At 45.6% G+C, this 20886-nt stretch overlaps 1 protein-coding gene across 5 annotated transcripts in view; it reads right to left on the bottom strand.

Moving 5' to 3' along the window:
- Positions 1 to 3673: 3673 nt before the first annotated feature.
- LOC124245978 (cat eye syndrome critical region protein 2) overlaps positions 3674 to 20886 on the bottom strand; it is a 160867-nt gene continuing 143654 nt past the window's right edge. For 2 of the 5 annotated variants that reach the window (XM_046673831.1, XM_046673853.1), the window contains exons 10-19: positions 18635 to 18764; positions 18112 to 18149; positions 17933 to 18024; positions 17577 to 17703; positions 16442 to 16830; positions 15490 to 15618; positions 14466 to 15312; positions 11116 to 12538; positions 9409 to 9520; positions 3674 to 8698 (exon numbers count right to left, since the gene is read on the bottom strand). In XM_046673831.1, the coding sequence (XP_046529787.1) occupies positions 8693 to 8698; positions 9409 to 9520; positions 11116 to 12538; positions 14466 to 15312; positions 15490 to 15618; positions 16442 to 16830; positions 17577 to 17703; positions 17933 to 18024; positions 18112 to 18149; positions 18635 to 18764 (3293 nt within the window). In that variant the 3' untranslated portion in view covers positions 3674 to 8692. The remainder of the gene's footprint in view (positions 8699 to 9408; positions 9521 to 11115; positions 12539 to 14465; positions 15313 to 15489; positions 15619 to 16441; positions 16831 to 17576; positions 17704 to 17932; positions 18025 to 18111; positions 18150 to 18634; positions 18765 to 20886) is intronic. The other 3 variants (XM_046673839.1, XM_046673863.1, XM_046673847.1) reach the window with 3 other exon arrangements.

The following is a 20886-nucleotide window of genomic DNA, read 5'->3' as shown; positions in this document are numbered from 1 at the left end:
GACTAACATGTTACTACTGGCCTTTCCTACAGGTCAGCGTTCAGATTTTAGTTTGCCTCAGCACCAGGAAGGCTCACTTACAACAACCGCTGAGGCCCACCCTGTTTGATCCTGTAGGTCTGGGATGGCGACCCATAATTTGCATTTCTAACAAATTCCCAGGTGATGACAAAGCTGAAGCTGCTGGTCCAGAGACCACCCTGTGAGCCACCAGAGCAGAGGATGTGACCGCAAGAAGAGAACTGAGACTGCGTAAGGCTGACGGAGTGGGGCCATGCCGTGCTTCTCCCCAAACCAGCGCCGGTTCCTGCAGATCTAGCCATCTCTAGGAAGTGCGCTCTCAGGACTGCACTGGGAGAGGTGCTGGTGCCTGGGCTCTGTATATGTCATCTTCTCTGTTTAGCTTAGTGAGGGTGGAACGAGTGAAGAGAGAGGGATTCAAGCTGGAACAAGGACTCAGAGGACAGCGGGCGGAGAGACTGCTATAGGGAACAAGCTATGAAACTGCAGGCCCCAGGGAGGAGATGCCAGCCCTCCACACGCAGCCTGCACGCAGAGGTCTATCCAAGCTGAGCACCCCTCCCCCTGGACGATCAAACTGGAGGGCACACACACCCGTCCCGAACTTCCTACTTCTGCCAAGCAGGGTCTTTTCTGACACTTGACTGTGGCCCACTTTTTCTGTGTTCTGTCTGTCTTGCTTATTATGAAGTCTGAGCAGAGGAAGCAATTTTTTTCCCTCTTGTACTGTTAGGAACTAGGCAAAGCACTAAGGCGCACACTGGGTATCTGCTAAATACCTACGAGAACTGGCCTGCGAGTCCGGCTGTCTTCATCTCAGTTCTCGGGGCGCGCACGGGCCAGGCTTTGCTTGGGTGCATCTTTGCCCTCTTACTGAGGACTCAATTCCTTCCCAAAGCAATAAGCTTTGCTACAATCCAGGAACTGACTCTAGTACTTTTAAAAGTTCTGTTCAGCTCTAAGCGGCTAGAGTAGGGCCCCTGTGTCCTCCTCATTTGCTGTCTGGTATGAGGTTCCAATGCAAGATTCTGGGAGCAGGTAGTACTTCCCAAACCTGAATTCTTCTCAGGAGCACTGCATCTGCATGCACAGCACGGTGCAGGAGGTGGGATTTCAGCACATAACCACCAGATCTGGGGCTCTTCCAGCTGTCTTCTTGGCTAGGACTTCACAGTCCATCTTGCACTAAAGGTTTTTGCTAAAATTGCCTAAGGAAACTAGAGGAGTGAGCCCTGGCAGCAGAAAGGGGACTAAAATAGATGTTCTTCTTTTAAAAACCCACAGGCAACCAGGAGGCCAGAGAAATAGATCGACAGGGCCCACCTACAGAGACTCCAGTGGGGGAGGGACAGTGAAGGCTGGGGCAGCCTGGGAACTCAGGGCTCTGCCATTCCCCGTTGGCCTAGAATCCAGCCACCGGGAAGGAAAGGTCCAACGGAATCTCTTCCCAAGGCCACTCTTGCCACAATGTAAAGACATAGCCCATCTACCTCTCCAGGAAGATTTCAGGATGAATGTCAGCCTCCAAAAAAGCCCAACCTGTGTTTTCTCAATTCTGTTCATAGCACTCTCGGAGAATGTGGGGATTACGGCAAAACTGAGCCCCTACGGGGGTCCTTGTTTATAAAATTCAGACGCCTCTTCTCCCAATGACAGGAACTGGTTTAGAGACAAAAGACGTTAATGTTTTAACAAGCACCTTTGGATGTTTCCCCATGTCAAAATGGAGCTCATCAGAATTCTGAGACTAATCCTCATTGCCGGGTTATGGCTTCCTTCCTTTCCCCTAAATCTTACCCTCTCAGTGTTCCTCTCTGCCCCAATCTGAAGCAACACGTTCACTGAGTAGGATAATCTTTGTGTAAGGTCTGTTGGGCACGGGGCTTGCCAAATAATCATCCCCAAACAGAGCTGGGTTACACTGCCTGCTGTGCTGAGTTTGAGACAGCTGACCAGGGGAAGATACTTTGTTTTGGTCCCAAGGAGATAAATCTAGGATCTCCTAAAGGGCACTCAGCTGAGAGCTAAGTTCCTGCTAAAGAATAAAGTTAAACCTTATCATTAGTTAAAACTGTCAAAACATTTGGTGTTTGTTTGGTGAGGAATTCATGTCACAGGAGGAGAGGTTCCAGTTGGGGATCCAAAAGTTAGAAATCCAATTTTACATGTTTCTTAAGGGTGTGATACCAATATGCACAGGGAGTGGAGCTGATGCTCCAGTGTCACCGTTGTCACGACAGCAAAGGAAGCCAGGCCAGAGTGGTGCCCCGCCCCCGCCCCACCAGGGCAAGAGATACTGAGAGAACCAAGTGAGAGAAACAATCTGACCAGCATCACGTCAAACTGCGGTTTACTAAGGATTCTCACTTTATAGGTGACTTTTTTGTGTTTCAAAAACCATATGGAAATGTAACTACTAAACTAGAATATGGGACTGACATGATATTTTATAGGAAAAATGCTTTTTATGGGAGCATGACTTAATTTTGAACATGATGTTAAAAAACAGGACGGAAGTCACAAAAATGTGTTAGCCAACAACAATACATCATCAACGGGGATAAGTGACACCAAACAACTGGAGGTCAAGACGGAAAGCTCTCTCATTGCCATGGAAAGTGACAAACTTGACAGGACAACAGATTTGGAAGTTGGTACTATTTGTGGTACAATATTTACTGAATGAGATTACTTACAAGGGCAATTATTTCAGGATAAAACAGGCCAGTTTTGGTACCTTAAGACTATAGCTAACTGATAAGGTGGACTTTTTATCTGTTCTCCCCCTCCCCCAATAAAAAAAACCCTCCCAGGAACAGCAAATAAAAAATAAATAAATTGGGCAGGTAGAAGAGTACCTTGTCTGTTTTTTTTTTTTTGAAGATTTTATTTTTCCTTCTCCCCAAAGCCCCTAGTACATAGTTGTATATCCGAGCTGTAGGTCGTTCTAGTTGTGGCATGTGGGACGCCGCCTCAGCATGGCTTGATGAGCAGTGCCATGTCTGTGCCCAGGATTCCAACTGGCGAAACCCTGGGCTGCTGAAGCAGAGCGCGCGAACCCAACCACTTGGCCACGGGGGCTGGCCATTTTTTTTTAAAATTTATTTTATTGGGGTCATATTGGCTTACAGAAAAGTATCTTCTTAATTAGACTTATAGTTCCCACATCGGGCCACCTGTAATTCATTCACCAATGGCTCCAGACCAGAGCTGACCATTGTTCCCCCATTATCAACTGTACTCTGCCTCCTGGGCCCCCAGTCCACCCTAGATTTTGGAAGGAGATCAAAATTAGTGTATTACAGTATGTTTAAGATGGCGTACCAAGGGCTGGGGATGTGTGGGTGGTATGGGGAGTAGATGCATGAGATGGGTGTGGATAGGCCTAGCTGGGAAGAGTACTTTATCCCTGACTCTGTGTACAGTTGTCAGTCAGTGTGACCACTGCTCTGAAGGTCTCTACAGAGCACACAGCACTATCGCCTGCACAGGGCCCACTGCCCCCACCGCCCGCCCCACATTGCCCTCCCTGACAGAGCGAGGTTGAGACAGGGAGGCATTTTTAGGTCACGGCACTGGGGCCCAGTTCAAACTGTTGTCCTCATAAAAGTGACACACAGACACACACAACTCACACATATCAGAGCCTTGCTATTTTAAGAATGTACTTTATACAAAATAACCAGTTCATATGGAAATAAATCTACAGACCTCTGAAGATCAAAAGCTTCTTAAAAAGTTCTCTTAAAAAATTATCCAACACACAATATTGAACTAACTATTGAGGTAAGTGTCGCTCTCAGTGAAACAGGGAATCAGCAGACCACGACAAAATATACACAATATAAAAATAAATAGCATTCCCCTTTCCATTACTGGCCAGGAAAGTTCACACGGCTTTTGCAGCAGGAGCAAAGAATCCCTGACGCTGTGCACGGCAGGCTGGGGAGACTGGCCTGGGCTCCAGAAGCTGTGTGCAAGGCAGGAGAGTGAGGTACCCGAGCCCGGCAAGGGAAAAGAAGGGGTCATAGAGGATATCGAACAGGTTCAGCATTTCAGTAACTTACTCAATACCCACACCCCTGTTCCCAACCCCACCCCACCCTTTTCAAACACATGCAAGACAACCAGTTGGTTATCGGGCATTTCGACATCGAAGTTCAGTGAGTCCCCTGTGCAGAGAGAGAGAACAGCCAGGGAGACAGTCCCCCGAAATGTCTATTCAGCAAAGCCCTACAAAGCACAGAGAGGAATACACACCCAGCCTGGAGACAAAGCTTTGTGTCACGACTCCATATGAGAGAAAGGATGCAGAAGTGTTCACCCAAGTTGCTTCCCCAAAAGGAAAGCAGGGCAAGGCTCAGTGTCCTAAGGTGACATGGTACAGAGTTCAACCACCCAAAGAGCCAAAGAGGGCCTGGTTTCTTTTCACACAGCACATCTCAGTCACATTCTCAGCTCCTGGACAGGGATGGGAACCCAGGAATAAAAGCCTCTGTATGCTCAACCCAAATCCCAACGTCCGCACTGAAGTGCTGAACAGAGAGCTAGCTGTAGGCACGCTGCATCCCAGAGACCCCCAGGGCTGAGCAGTCCTCGACTCTCTCATACACACACACACGCACACACACACACACACACACTCTCACACGGAGCTGACTCCCAGGATGGGGCCATGCAGTATCTGGCAGGCGGTGAACTGACAGACAGGCACAAAGCAGGCAATGATGCTAGAAAACTCTAAGCCCTTCATTTCCTTGAAGACAGTTTCTCTGAAAGCCGGTTAGGGTCCAGACACTATGTTAATTGTCCTTGCCTTGGGACTGCTGGGTTAAGACTTCCTGTAAACTTCAAATTAGGTCTTAACAGCAGTATGTTATTTATAGATTTGAACTTCCATTAAAAAAAAAGAAGAAGAAGAAAGTTCAACAAAGTAGTACAGATTAGAGGTTTTTTCCAACATCTGTGATGAGGGCCACACGAAGATTTGTGTTTTGGACAGCATTTAGTGTACTCTTTCACTCCAGCAGGAATTAACATAAACAGTAATAATAATACAGCAGATAAAGGCCATGGGATAAGGACGCCAAAGGGCTAGTCACAAGAAGCACTTTCAAGGTCTCGGCCCGAGGCCAGGAGGAACCGACACTTTTTGCTGAGGTTTGACTGAACTTCAAGGGGCACAAACTACTGGTCTTAAGGTTTTCAATAAACATAAAAAGGAAGATGAGCATTACACAGTTCGCCCACTTGGGCTCACTCAATAATAAAATAACAAAGAACTGTTTATAATAAGCTGTGTGCTTGTGTGCACCAGAAGAACTAAGCAAATCCGACTAAGGTGAGATGGAACGGGTTTAATTTTACTTTTAAAAAGTGAGATGGAAAAAGTTATGAGTAAGAATCTGCGTATTTTGTCCTTATTTATTCTCCATATACATTTACTATAATAAATTTTAGCCAAAAACTAAATGAATAGACTCTGATGGGAAAAAAAAAAAAACCCAAAGTGGAAACCTTCCCAAAGGCTCTACTTTTCTTTGTGGGTCTTTTATTTCTCTTGGGTCTTGGGGAAAGAGTTTCGAACTTATTAGCAACTCTAAATCAAGGTCAGCCCTAGATGTTCAATCAAACAGGTGTGAGAGCATTTCTCATGACCCATGGAGCTCGGCTGTCCCTTGTGGGGACCACCAAGAGCCGGCACATCAACAGGTGGCAGGGAGCCGCAGTGTCAAAGGCCTCCTCGACTGAGGCCGGAGGCTTTTCAGGATGTCCTTACGCACTCCTATCCAGTTACAGCATGTCACTTATCCATGAATCCCGAGTGTAGAAGGTGGCAAATGCGCTTGCGCCTGCTGAAGACACTTGGGAAGAAGTGCTGGAGGAGAAAGAAGAGGTGAAAAGACAGGCCCGCCTGGCAGAAGAGCAGGACACTGGTCCAGGCAGCTCTCCATCCAGTGCTCCTGTGACCCTGCAGCTCCCGCCTGCTCTCAGCAGATCGGCACTTTGAAGACCACTCAAGGTTCAAGACACAGCAGGCAAAGGACAAAGCACTGGCACCTGTGTGCACACCCGTCCCACGTGGGGTCAGCAGGACTGCGGGTCTGCTGCTGCCCTTGTTCACAGTGTTGTGCTCACAGCAGTTCAATCTCCTACTGTTCTCCCTCAGTATTCTTCTCATCTCCCTACATACCAAGAAGGGAGATTAACAATAAAAGAATTTACTGTTTTTGTCCTATATTGTTCACAGCTTCTCTCTAGCAACAGGTAATTGGGGGAATGGGCTGGGAGAGAGGAGAAAGGGTTACCTAGAACAGTGTGGACACAGCTGCTCCAACACCACCAGGGCGGAAGGACAGGTACAAATCAGCTCACCTACTGCTTTCAGCCCATCCTACCTGTGCCCCAGGGTGATTCGGCACAAAGCAATCCCCTGTAGTTCCAGCACCAGAGGAAAAGGCCCCATGGTTCCTGTGCTCCCAGTCAGGGAGGAACCAGAGGCCTCTCAAAGCAGCTTTACTGTGAAAAGAGAAAGGCCGTCGGTGGCAGAATGCTCTAGGCCTAGACCAGGTCTAACCACGCCCAAACTAGCTGTAAAGACCAGCTGGTCTTTCCTCCTCCCTGCTTTTGCACACACGGACATGGAAGTAGGAACGCTTCCTCCACGCCACCTTTCCCTAGTTCAAGGGCTGACTGAGCCTGTCCACGAACCTCCTCATCTATTCTTCCTGCAAACACCAGATGACGATGTGATAGTTTCTAACAAGAATCAGGATCAAATGAGAACACAGTCTCAAAACTCATTCCACTTAAAAAAAGCACACCAAATTTAAAATTAAAGTCGATTAGAGAAACAGTGGTATTTTTGTGCATTGTGATCTTAAAGGCATCTGTGTTCCCGATCCAACTCTCCATCCTGCCTGAGCCGTCAGCCAGGTCAGTAAACACTCGCTTCTTTGTACAAACTTCCATTATACTGGAGTTGGTGACTTGGGTTCCAGCTGTATCACACAGACGTCTCCCTTTTGTTTCTTTTCCTACTGATAGCCTATGTTTAGCAAACTTTAAACATGCCAGCTCCATGTTTCATCAAGGATGCTGGAATTGGAGGGAGGGGTTCTACTGACCCTCACACAGGTGAATTTATAAGAAACTAGGGCAGATTAATATTATACGGAAGGTTTTCTACTATCCCAAAGGCATGCTTAAAAATATGCTATTCTTTACAAAACCTGTAATTTCAGGGCATTTTCCTTAGTTTTTCTTTTTTTCTTTGTGGGATATTCAAAAGTTTAAAACATGAGTCCTAACTTTGGTGGCATCTCAGCTAAAATCAAATACAGAATGCTAAACAGGGAGAATCCAGTGTAATTCACTTCTAAAACTGTAATAAAGTAATTTAATACTGTAAAATTGTTTGCTATCACAGATACGACAAATGATTTCCAAGAACTTGCTCCTGATAGCTATTTTAAATCACCATGACTTATTTTACTATGATTCACTTAAACTGAATAAAAACTATATATATTGAAATATTCCTAAATCCAAACTGTAAATCTATAGAATACATTTTTCCTATTCAAAACTGTGCAATTTCTTTGTTGATACTAACATACACAGACCTGAGTAGTCACTCACGCACAACGTGGCTTGTGCCAGAAGCTTTGCCTGGCGCCTTCCAGACCACAGTCTGGAGGCCTGTGAAGAGGGCGATTCCTTTTATCCTCTAATAAGCAAAACACTCTAGTGATCCCAATTCCTGATACTGTTTACTACTATCTGGTAGGGCTGGTGGCATTCAGGAAGGGCACTGCTCTCTTATCCAGAATTTGGGCCACCAGAGGAGAGGGCAGCCTGTCTTCTGGGCTGAAGCTTCTGGAAGGCCGTGAGAGCTCTCTGCCTCCAAACTGAGCAGCTGAGCTGTTGGGGGCAGTGTAACAGTACTCTCTTGGGCTGACTAGAAAGAAGGCCTTGAGCACTAAAAGGATGGCTGGCCACTGAGGAAACCCAGTGCCATGTCACACGAGCAAACCTTTCCTTCCCTCGTCTCCAGCTCCCCAAAGTATTCAGCGTGACATGATTGTAAACAGATAAGGATCACTCCAGTGCGGTGTGCCCACCAGTGAGGATTTCCATTTCTTCCACATCCCCACCCACCCTTCCCACTCTATGTACAATACATTCACCACCAACAACAAAAATTATTTTAAAAGGCAACATGAAAATTCTGTAAACTGGACCCAGCTCCAAACACATTAATACTACAAGTAGTCCCTTCCCCAAACATATACCTGAGTTTAGCTGCTCATGAAGGTTTACAAGCACCACTCCATTAAGTATGCCCCCCTGCCAAGTTTAAGATGATTTTCCCTGAACAAGAGTCTCAGGACTCAGAAAAGCCATCACTGGTTCCAGTTCATTTGTTCTTGACTATCAGCCATCTGAGAGATCCCCAACCCAGGACCTCAGCAGCAGTGTGTCGGTTATCGAAGGATGTGCTTCCAGGGCTCAGGAATGGTCCAGCGATGAGATGGCATGAAGTGATGCATGGTGAAGGGCGCAGCGGGGTGAGAGGAACAGTGATGGGGGAGATGGTTCCCCCAGATTCTCCTTGTTCCAGTCTTCATGTGCAGCTTTCCATTTCCTTGGGGGTCATTTCCTCCTTGGACTAGCTCTGAGAAAAGCAAAATAAAGACAACTTAAAATTAACATTTGTGTTAACTGTTAAAAACAAATAAGCCAAAGAGCTGTTCATGTTCCTCTACATCTAGGAAAATGGCTTGATTTTGCTTCACCTGCCACAGTTTACTGCAACCTACCGGAGGGTGAGCTCTAAGTTCTGGGCCTCCCACTTCCAACTGCAGCCCCCAGCTCAGAGGCTGCAGGACTCCCTGCACATCGGGGAATGACGAGACTGCTGAGGTGCGGATGATGACTGCTTCTCAGGGTCGATGAAGAGGCTGAGTGGGATGCTGCACGTAGGAGCTCTCAGCACCGTGCCTGGCACACTGACTTGTCCCTCTCACAAGAAACAGGTGGTAAGGATAAAAGAGACAAGGTATCCTATCGAAAGGAATGCTAGTAGCCAGTCTGGAGAAATAAGGTTTAAATAACCCCTAAACAGCTGATTCCATGAGAAGAAGAAGGACCACAAGGGAAGAGCGGAGCAGCCCTCTGTCAGACCTTCTTCTCCTGCCCTTTCCACAGCCGGCTCAGAGGGAGCACACGGCTGAGTGGCCCTTTCTACCTGGTGCCTGCAGGACAGAAGCACTTTCCAGGGAAAGCCCCTGTATCAACAGGACAGCTCGGAAGACTTTTTCAGAACAGCAATGATCTCACGTACTTGGAAGAGACAGAACAGTTGTGATATTTGCTGATTCTTACTTGATCAAGGGGAAGTGTTGGGGGCTTATGTGGTGGCAGCTCTTCCTGCGATGCTGCCGGTGCTGGGGTCTTTGGAAACGAGGCCTGTGCCTGGACCGGATGCATTTGTATTCTAGACATAAGAAAGGAACAGTGAGAAAGAAAGAAGATATAGTAATTAGAAAAGAAAAAAAGATACTTGAATCCTATCTCAGGCAAATACTGCCTTAATTATCCAAGTGATCAAACTTGCAATCAATACCGGAAAAGTGACATTATGTGCCCCTAGGTGTGACACAAGAAGTCACGACACCACATATGTAATGTGCCTGAGGGAAGTGTTTAATCTGACATGAGGAAACAATGAGAAGAATCCAGAATCTGGGAGACACTACATAAGAACTGGCCTGGAGTCTTTGAAAAACAAAAACAGTAATAAGATGAATGTTGTAAATTAAGAGACTAAACACACATAGCAACCAAATGTAAATACATGAACCCTGAATGGATCCTGGACGGGAAAAAAATCAAAACAAAGAAACACAGCTATAACAGACATTGTGGCGACAAGTGAAGAAATTAAGTAAGGACTCTACATTACATAAGGTTATCTTCCTTGGGTGTGAGGACAGTCTGAGACTGTGCTCCAGGAGAATGTCCTTATTCTTAGGAGATGCATGCTGAAGCACTGAGGGATAAAGGGTCATGGTGTCTGCAACTTACCTCCCAATGGTTTAGAAAAGGGGCAAAGAAAAGAAATGAAATGACAATAGATATTTATGGAGGTACCAAACAAATATGGCAAAACGTTAAGTTGGGGAGAGGGTTTGGAGGCAAGGGCTGCTTCGGTGGACACACTGGTTTTTAAGTTGGATGGTACTGGTTTTATGATTAGGCTTCATAACTTTAATATGAACAATTTTATCTACACATCTCTTATATATTATTATTATTATTATTTTTTTTTTTTAAAGATTTTTTATTTTTTCCTTTTTCTCCCCAAAGCCCCCCGGTACATAGTTGTGCATTCTTCGTTGTGGGTTCCTCTAGTTGTGGCATGTGGGACGCTGCCTCAGCGTGGTCTGACGAGCAGTGCCATGTCCGCGCCCAGGATTCGAACCGACGAAACACTGGGCTGCCTGCAGCGGAGCGCGAGAACTTAACCACTCGGCCACGGGGCCAGCCCCCTCTTATATATTATTAATTTGGAAACCTCCTGGATCACAGATCACCTCAGTGGGTCTTTAAAAACATCACCATTTCCGAGAATTCTTATGAGGATATTATATGACTTGTTCCAATTCTAGATAAACCTAGTTCTTTCATTCAACATTAGGGTAAGAAATGAGGGTAAGGAGTAAACCCTGAACACCACACATGACCTCCCATACTCCCAGGGTTTGAGAGAGACCTCTTGGTCAGTGCGTCTGAACTCAGCAGCAATGTTAAACCCTCTGCCTACAGCTCTCAACCAAGCTGCCAAGTTTCTAATATCAAAATCTAACAAAACAGTCATTTAAAAGTCAATTCACTTTCAAGAGGGAAAGAAAACGCCAAAGATAAAATTGGACTCTGAACGCTAACACATTTCCAGTAAGTCATCAATGATTCACATGCGTGATCCCAGACCTAGACCACTAAAGTTTATCTTTATTCCTAAGACTATTTTTCTTTTTAAAACCAACACCTATTCTTTTTTCAAAAAAACTCAATCTAATGCAATCTTACCCTGACGGTCTGTACATGTCCTGGAAAGGTCCCCTCATTCCACTTCCAGCGGCAACGTGTTCCATCATTACTGCTTGAAAGTGGCCCAGGCCCTCCTCTTGGCAGCGATAGATGGGGCCCTCCTGAGAGAGGCCATTGGGCTGGGCGGCCGCTGGGTGGCGAGGAGGGTGAGCAGCCACAGGGGAAGAGTAAGCCCTGGGCTGGAAGTGGCTGGCCGGCCGCTGAGGGGTGTAAGGAGGCCCCGACGGTAGCATCACGCCGTGGGGTGGGAAAGCAGATGAGCCAAACCCCATCCCCGAACTCAGAGGGGGAGGAGGACTTCCATAAAGATATTCGTTGGCTGACAATGAACTCTGTCGCTTGGTAGCTGCATTATGGTTGTCCAGGTCTAAAAATTCTTTGGGACTTTCTGGCCTCTCCATAGACTCATCCAGCTTCTCTCCCTCTGGACCAGGATTCTGCCCCTCAGTGGTGACCACCGTGGCAGCCACCGCCTCCATTCGGGGTGGGGAGGTTAAGGCAGCACCCAGTGTCTCACAGCCTTGGAGATCAGCCATGGCGCTCTTATCTGAGAAGAGGGGTCTTGGTGGCAGAGGATGACTAGGTAGGGGCCCACTTGGGCTTCCCGGGGGATGGAGATGTCTCTGCCAGTCAGAAAAACCCTGTGGACATGTATAATAAGGAGTTCGCTGATAGTGATGGTAGGAAGCCTGAGGTGGTGGCTGGTAGGAATACCTCATCCCTTGGTGGGGGCGATACCGGGGAAAGATCCCCGAATGCGGGTTGTTAGACTGAAAGCCCCTGGGGGGAAACTGCTGAGGGTGTGAGACTGAGGGTTTACCTCCCATCACAGGGCCCAAAGCCTGCAGGCCTGGAGTGATGTGGTAATGTGTAGCTGAACTTGGGTATTCCAGGCCAGGCATGTACAAGGGAGAAAACTGGCTTATGGTGCCTCCCATCAAATTAGGGTCTGTGTTAGGAAGCGTAGCTGGCGTCTGTCCTGTACATGGCATGGTGTCCTGCAGTGTTTTGCCTCTGGGGCACAGTGGCTTTTCTGAACCACTACCACTGAAGCCCTTCCCCTCTGACCCACACGGGGATGCTTCAACGATCACTCCGTTTTCGGGTAGAGCCCCTCTCTCCGCCAGCCCGGCGAGGTCTCTCATACACCCTTGGGCTGGTGTGCTGGCATAGCTGCTCTCTGTGGTCCAGGGACTCTTGCCCTTTGTTGCTTTACAGTTGTCTCCAGATTCCAAGGAGTCGCTTTTGAGCCTCGGGCCTTCTGTTTCCCTTTCTTGTGGAGAGCTCTGCCTGGCACAGTCGGTCTGCAGAGGAGGCGTGGGGTGAGGTAGTTGTTTGAGGTACACCCCCTCTGATGCACCGACACTTGGTGGTTTCTCCTCAAGCCCAGGCAAGGGATCTGCTGCAAGAAAAATGGAGAAAAAATACTAATTCAGTAGCTGAAATGACACTACTGAGGGACATGTTAATGAAAAGAACATAAGCAGTCAGATAAGGGGACTCAGAGTTGAGGTGGATGTGTGGCCATTCAAGCTTCTTTTGAGAGTCCCTGAAAGGGTCCTAATGTTGAGGCCCTTGCACACTCCCTTTCACAGACCAGGAGGTAAGACCCAGCACCTCTACGGCTACTTGGAGGGTCTGCCAAAGAATGGAGATGTCCTGGCCTCCCTCTTCCTGTGCTGTCACAGCCAGATTAGTAAGAAGGTGTGAGATGACTCCATGGACTTCCAGCAGATGCATGTAAGTAGAGCAGGACGGCACAGGTGTCACTAGAATTGCAGGCCAGGCTGGGAAGCTCTAAAACTCACACGATGAAAAAGACCAGGACGTGCTGGGTATCAGGAAGGCTGGATCCCTGACTTCTGCTCCATCAGAACATAAGCTCCACAGGAGTAGGGGCTCTGTTGTGTTCCCCACCATATTCTCAGTACTTGCACAAAACGGGGACTCAGTCAATATTTACTGAATGAACGAAAATATTCATCTTGTCTGGATGTTTTGAAAACAAGATGCCTACAGCATAAAACTCAAAAGGCATCTTTAACATGTTACAGAAATTTAATAAACCCAAACAAATTAATATACTAGACTCAGATGCTTAATTACAAACTCAGAATTGTCTTGCTAATGTACCACCCATAAATATGGTCTTATTATTATAATCTTTCAAGTAGGACAGAATTGTTGCCCAGGTGTGGTCCAAATACAATTCTGGTAACAGATCTTAAGGACAAGATTAAGGATTAACAGCAACTTTTAAAGATCTACTAGGATCTCAGGCTACTGATGAACTAACGCTGCTTTAAAGATCAAAGGTACAAGTATACAATGAAAATTAAAATCTGCACTTTTCATTATTCAGTCAGCACAAAACATGGTGGCTAACAAACAGACTTCTCCAAGGTCTCACCAGAGGGACTCTTGTTTTAAAGCTTTGAATTCCAGACATCATCTGAAATCAGTATTAAAAAATCTTGCTAGAGCTGGTGTTCAGAAAGTAGGCCTTTCCTTGAAAGAAACACTAAGAAGTTAAATTTGAGTTTAGGCCTATTATCAATTTTATGTGGAATCTTCATATTTTATAAAAGTCTAGGTGCCTTCCTTACCAGTCACGAACTGAAGAAAATTCCATGCAATACATGCTAGACATCTATCCTAGAAATAAACATCAATCACACAAAGTGTTCATCTTTCTCCTCCAGTTTCAGGTTTACTCTCTTAAATGGCACTTCTAAGAAATTCTTTCAAGATTTGCTAGATCTCACTATTCTTCACTCTTAGTAGATACAGACATGTACTCAAAATGAACAGAAGGATGAGAGTAGACTTTAAGTAAAATACTGAAAACTTATTTCATAATGAAACTTTCAAGACAGGGATTCTGAAAGGCAGTTTGATGATGCAGGGGGTAAGAGCATGGATGCTGACCGAGTCTGTGGGTTCAAATCTCAGGTCCACCACTTACTAGTGAGGTAAGGGCAGATAATCTAGTGTCTTTGTGCCTTGGATTTTCCATGTAAAAACAAGGATGATAACAGTAGCTATCTCAAAGGTTTGTTCTGAGAATTATTGAGTTACTACACACACAAGTCTCAAAAAGAGTGCCTGGCACAGTGAGTACCACACCTGTGTAGTGATCACCATCACCAGAAATCCTTCTGGATCTTTGGACCAAAAACAATACTATGATTGGCCTGACCCTCAGTAATTCAAGAAAGAGAAGCTGGAAACCAGTTTACAATTGGTTTGATATTCTGTGTAAAGAGATTACTCATGACTTCAACAGCTTACACAGCAGGAAGTCAGACAAAAGTGACAGCATAAATTACCTCGGTCATTCTCAGGCTCTTGTGTCTCACTGTCATCCGGCATCCTCCCAGGGTTCCCCAAGGCAGGCTTGGGGGCAGACACACTTACTGATGCTGAGTGAGCAGCTGGTGGGAAGGGGCTAGGCGCGTGGTGGGGAGCGGGCTGTCGGGGGTGGTAAGGCACACCTGGCGGGCAGACACGGGAAGACAGCTGCTGCATGGCGATCATCTCCGGGCTATCCATCATGGAGGCCCCTCGCTGCACACCCCGCAGTGCCTGGGAGGGAGCTCCAAAGAGAGGACTGGGCGCTAGGGCTGGAGGTGGCTGTAACCGATGTCCACCAGATTTACAGGGTGGTCGCATATACCCTGAAGAAGGGACTCCATGAGGTAGAAAGTTTGACTGTTCAGTCCACTGGTTTGGAGGGAGAGGTGGTCTCATCACTGGGGAATCCATCATGTGACCAAGAGTACGAGGCTGGTGAGAGGGTCCCGGCCCCATGGGGGGCTTCTCATCTGGCCCCAAGGGTCCTGGGTTTGTAGCACCGTGGTTCCCATTCCAGACAGCAGACTGCACTCGATTCAGGTACTTGTATGATCGGTACATGTGGCCAGGAGGAATTTCTGAGCTTTCAGGAAAGTCTAGGGGTCGGGCTGGAGCCCCACCGTGCCTGGGAGTAATAAATCCTGGCTGGAATTGAGTTGGGGGATACATATTTCCATCCTGACTGGGGCCACTCATCTGCCCAAGCTGCAAGGATCCAGGGTGTGATCCCATGTTAGCAATCTGCGTCAGTCCTCCACACACCTGATTCTCTTCGGCTGTGCCTAGCCTGGGTCCTCTATGGTTGTTAATTCCAACAGGAGGCTGGCAACAAGAGAAGACAGCAGAGTTCACCAGACCGAAAGAATAAGGCATACTTTGTAATGTGCTTAATCTAGAGAAACAGATGCTACAGAAGAAGAGATAATAAATTGAATTTAACCTGGGAAGAGACTGCATGTCTGACATTTTGCACCTGCACCTTCTGAGGAGGCTGCTTACCTGCATGGCAAAAGCTGGCTGCTGCTGTCCAGGCTCTCGAGGGTGCGGCTCTGGGACTCTAGGGGAGACATATAAGGTGGCAGGGTCTGATCCTCGAAGAGGGCCAAATGCTCCTGGTACTGCTGGCCTCTGGAGGGCAATGAGCAAAGGCAAGAGGAGAAAAAAAAAGAGAAAGCACAGACATTCAGTAGAAAATAAGGACTTTCGTGAAGATGAATGTCCTGCTAAAATAACATAGACCACTAACAACGCAGGAGAGAGGGCCAGGAGAGGAAGATGGCCCAGCACACGGCTCACCTAGCTCAGGACCAGCTCCTGAGCCCAAAGCAATTTCCCTCTCCAGGAGAGACAAACTGGTGTTTCTTAATCTCTTTCATTATTGCCTCCTCCCTACAGGAGACTTTTTAGCCAACTTTTCCCCTAATTGCCCCCCACCATGAAATTTTTCTTTCTTTCTTTTTTTTGGAGAGGAAGATTGACCCTGAGCTAACACCTCTGCTATTCTTCCTCTGCTTTATGTGAGGTGCCATCACAGCATGGCTTGACAAGCGGTATTAGGTGTGTGTCCAGGATCTGAACCTGTAAACCCCCGGGTTTGCTGAACTGGAGCACGTAAACTTAACCACTACACAACGGGGCCAGCCCCAATGAAATTTAATACCACAGATATGCTGTATATTTTACATACTGTATGTGCTCTGTGTTTTATACACATGAAAAAAGGCAGGTTTTTCTAATCCCAATTTCCGCCCATGTTGAGAACGTGTGGTTCAAATGATCAAGAGAAAGGGGGATTTAAAATAAAGAAAGAATAAAGGAAGGACAGATGAAGGGAGAAGAAATCATCTCTACAAAGAAAAATTGTTTTGGAAGAGGAGCCAATCAGAAAGGCTTTACTTCCCCTTTGAATTCACCAACTAGGAGAAACCCCAACAGCTTAGCTGTTCCTTACCATCTGGTTTAAAAGGGGTGTCTGGCTGGGCATCCCACTGTAACAGAGGGGACGAGAAAAGCCTCGGCCATGTGAGGCGCCCCCGCCCCGAGGGAGTTGGGAGGAACTGCTGTTCGGATCATCTGCAGAAGGGGAGGCTCGGCGCGCGGGTGGCAACGGCTGCCCTCCATTCTCAATGGGCTGCTGTTTCCGGCTGGGCCCCTCGGGGTCCCTGGAGCGGGTCCAAACATGGCTTCCGCCACTTCGCCCCGCCCGATTCCGTCTCTTCTCCCGCTTTTCATCCTCTCTGATCCAAAACTCTTCATCTGTGTCTCCATCTTCACCGGGAAAATGCTTCATCATAGCCCGATGGAAACACCTCTCCAGATTATCAGACATCTTGGTATACTCTATAGGAAGACACAAGGATCGACTTTCAGGTACAGCTTTTTCAGGCCACAAGGACTATTCTCCTAATAAACAAGAATAGGTGCTACTCGGGTAAACGCTGAGTTTAATTCAGCTCGAGTGCATATTACGTTGTAGAGCTACAGGTGCAAGTTGAAGACACGGTTTCAATCCTCAGAGGCTCCAGGCTGCATTGCTGGGAGTCTAGGACTATTACCTCAAACCTGTGAAAATTTAATTCTGTAAGGCTAAATTGCAGAAATATTAAATATGATCACTGAATCTGCCCAAGTGTTTAAACGGAGGCAGTTTGAGCTAATGCACAAATGAGCCCACGTTTCTATACTCGGAGCCATATACACCTTGTTATTAGAGATCTACTCTGCAGACTTGTCAACACGATCTAGAATCAGCTCTATCTAGGTTCAGTCTCATCAGTGGTTAACTGTCTGTGTCAAGAAGGCACAGCACAAACTAGACCCAGACTGGTCTCTAAGATAATAAGAAACAAGCTGAGCCAAGGTAGCCACCAGATACGCTCTCGTCATGTGGCACAGGAGAGTGGGCCTGGCACACATTTTGTAGGTGGCTGGAATGGCCAATCTGATGGCTTAATACACATTCTCTTTATAGTTGCAAAGAAAGGGGTGAGTCACTAGAATGTGTATTTCTAAGAGAGAAGGCGTTGTATGCTTGCTTACAATGGTCCAGCAAATGTGTACCCAGAGCAAACTCCTTCCCCACTCACCACTACTTTCTCCATTGTATTTCCGACAATTCCTGAACATAGTTTTCATGTCATTTACAAATTCCTCCTTGGTACAGTATACACCTCCATTCAGTTTCTTTTCCATGCTTGAGATATCCATGGGGACCTAAAATAGGACACCTTAAGTTATAACATGATTGAGAAAAAAACATCTCATAGTCCCCATGAGGCAAAGGAATCATGCTGTTACGAGATGCTGAAAAGCCTGGTGTATACCCAACGACCCTGATTTTCAAGGAACAACAGATGAACTTAAACAAAACAAAACAAACAACAACAATGCAAAATTAAGACAAATATACCATAGGAGGTATAATTGCAAAGGCAGCCTCTACCTTAATAATCTGGTAGTAGTTTGGGGCATATGATTCATCCACAGGCTCCAAAAAGGGCCAGGAATCCTTGTGAGCCTTTACCACATCTAGAACTGAGAGCCACAGGAGAGAGCTTAGTTCACATGCACACTAGGGAATACTTCTACCAGAAATACAATAGTTGAGAATGGGAAACTGACCTTTATACATGGCAGTGAAATCATCATCCAACTCAAAGCTGTAAATCATAAAATAAGAAATCAATAGTAACTTTGACCACCTTCTCTTAGTTCCTTAATCCAATCACAGACACACGCTGATTGCAACAAGATTTGGAATAGTCCCAATAAATTTTTCTAAAGATAAGTCTGGAACACTGATAACACTCCAGGAAATAATTATAAAGATAAGAGTTAGCAAACCTTGGTAAAAAAGGGAATATCATTTTCCTCATCTATAAAATGATGAGGTTCGCCTAGATGATCTGGAAGTTAATTTATGATTCTATAATATCAGTTATTTAATAGCACAATTCTTTCCAGGTTTACTTTACTCTACTTAATTTTTTTAATGTAACAAATAATAATCCAAAAAAGCACTCATTAGACTGAGGAGCGTGTGGACACTGAGCGCTGCCTCCACACAGGGCTGTTTTGAGGATTAAACGAGAAAGAGCCTGGCAAATGTGACCGGCTGTTACTGCCAGTATCATTAAACACTCACAGGTCTTTAGTCTTCTTTTCTTCCCTCATGGGGGAGCTAGGATCCAGATGAGAAAGTTCTGGGGGGAGCTCCTTTCCTTGTGCCAGCAACCATGCCCTTTCTTCCCTGAGCTTTCTCCTCTTAGCTCGATCTACAGTGAACACAAAGCATCGCAGCACCATGAGTCAACTGCTTTCTAGGCCATTAGAGAGGAGGAAGAAACAAAGATCACCAAAGTAGTATTAGGAAACTATTTTTGCTTTCTTTCCATCCTCTTTTTGGTAATTAGGATGATTCCATAGTGGAATGCTTTTAAGAAAAATATAAACGAATGGGACCCATTTCCTTAGTCATCATATTGAGTTTAAGTCGGGGGATGAGGGAGATATGGGTGGGCAGTGGGATGGGGAGTGGGGAAAGAGAAAGGTAGAAGAAAAACAGAATTAGAAGAAAAAGGAAAAATAGAAGATTGAACGAGGATTATCCTTCTTTGACTACCTAAGGCTTTCCTAGCTTTCTCTCAAAAAAAGCAACATCCGTTTTTTAGGATCAGACTCTCAATCCAAACATACATACAGGATTTTATATGCACATCCAAGCTCTCAAGGTTTCACATTTACAAAGGCATTCACACACACCAATTGTCTTTGCTCTGCAACCCACCCCCGCCATGGTCAATGGCCCCTACCAAGCCATGGTAGAACTAAGTTTGGCTGGGAACAAAGGAAAGATGCCAGCTGAACTGGCAAGGAGTTGACAGACACGGATGACTTTTCTCTGGCTCATAGCCATGGCCCTGAGAAACATACTTGGCATTCCACTACCAGCTCCATGGGGCACTCATTGCCAGCAGGGAACAGGAAGGTCAGAAAATAAAAGAGGCAGGGAGACGAAGAACACTGTCAGACAGCAAGAAACAAAAATGGAAAGGAGAAGCCAGGAAAGATCCTCTGTTTTCTTCTCCAAAGGATCTACTCCACGTCAGTCCACTGCTGTGAGTGTGGCGTGACCCTGCCAATAGCGCACCCCTGCCGACTTCCACTGACCTGTGCTTTTGCTCCTACATTATCTCCACTTGTAAACATAGAGTGACCAACATCTGCTTTAATTACAAAGGCACTTTACCATTGAAAACATTTAAAACTATTTTAAGAGAACAATTTTAAGCTTAAAGAAAAGTATAACTAAATTAATGAATACCCACGTACCTACCAAACCGTCAAAGCTAACATTTTTACCTTATTAACTTGAATACAGTACTTCACAGCTTAATAATCCATTTTCTAGTTGACTGCAATTTTCCACATTTTGTAAACAGTATTATAATGACCATTACTTTGACATGTCTTCTTATGCATGTGTGAGAGCTCTCTGTGATACAAACCCAGCAGTGGAATTGCCAGACATAGGCATATATATCTCCCATAACTTTATCAGGCACTGTCAATGCTTTCCAAAGGGTTCCATCTATCCTTTCAATAGTGATTTGAACTACCTCACACTCACTTGATAAAATTTTAGCATTTTGCCAAACTGATGACTATCACAGGGAATTCTGATGTTCTCATTCTCGTTTTTCTAATTAAAGTGAGAACGAACATATCTTCTATGCTTACTGGCCATTGAACATCCTCTCCCGTGAACTTCCTTTTTACGGTCCTTGCGTTTTTCCCCCTCTGGGTTGCTGAATTTCTTGCTGATTTGAAGAATTGCTTTAAATAATCTGGATCACAAGTCTTTGTTGACTATGTGTTAAAATCACCTTCTAGTCTGTAGTTTGTCTTTTCACTTTGTTTATAGTGTTTTCGCCATATTTAACTTTTCAGCAATTAATCTAATCAAATATATCAATCTCTCTCCCCTTATAGTTTGAATTTTTCATACTTAATAAATTCTTTATATCTTGAAGATATTCACCTATATTTTCTCCAAAAGGGTTTTGGCCTTTGGTCTATCCAGAACTTATCCTTATATGAAAAGCAGAGATGTAATTGTTTTCCCCATCAGGAGGCGAAGGTACTGTATCACTTACTAAAGAACCCACATGCCTACCAAGGTCTGTTTCTGGGTATTCCATTTCATGGTCTCATCACCTATCTCCGTGCCAACACCATTCTCTCTCATTCACTGTAGCTTTTATTTTGCCATCTGATAGAATGAATGTCCCTACCATACCATTTTTGGAAATTATCTTGGCTATCCTTGGTCCTTTGCTCTTCTGTATGAATCTTAGGAACACAAAACCATTTATTTAACAGCAAATACTGAGCCAG

The sequence above is a fragment of the Equus quagga genome, chromosome 1 (genome assembly GCF_021613505.1).
Source record: "Equus quagga isolate Etosha38 chromosome 1, UCLA_HA_Equagga_1.0, whole genome shotgun sequence".
Taxonomy (NCBI): Eukaryota; Metazoa; Chordata; class Mammalia; order Perissodactyla; family Equidae; genus Equus; species Equus quagga.
This window is presented reverse-complemented; position numbering and strand designations above follow the sequence as displayed.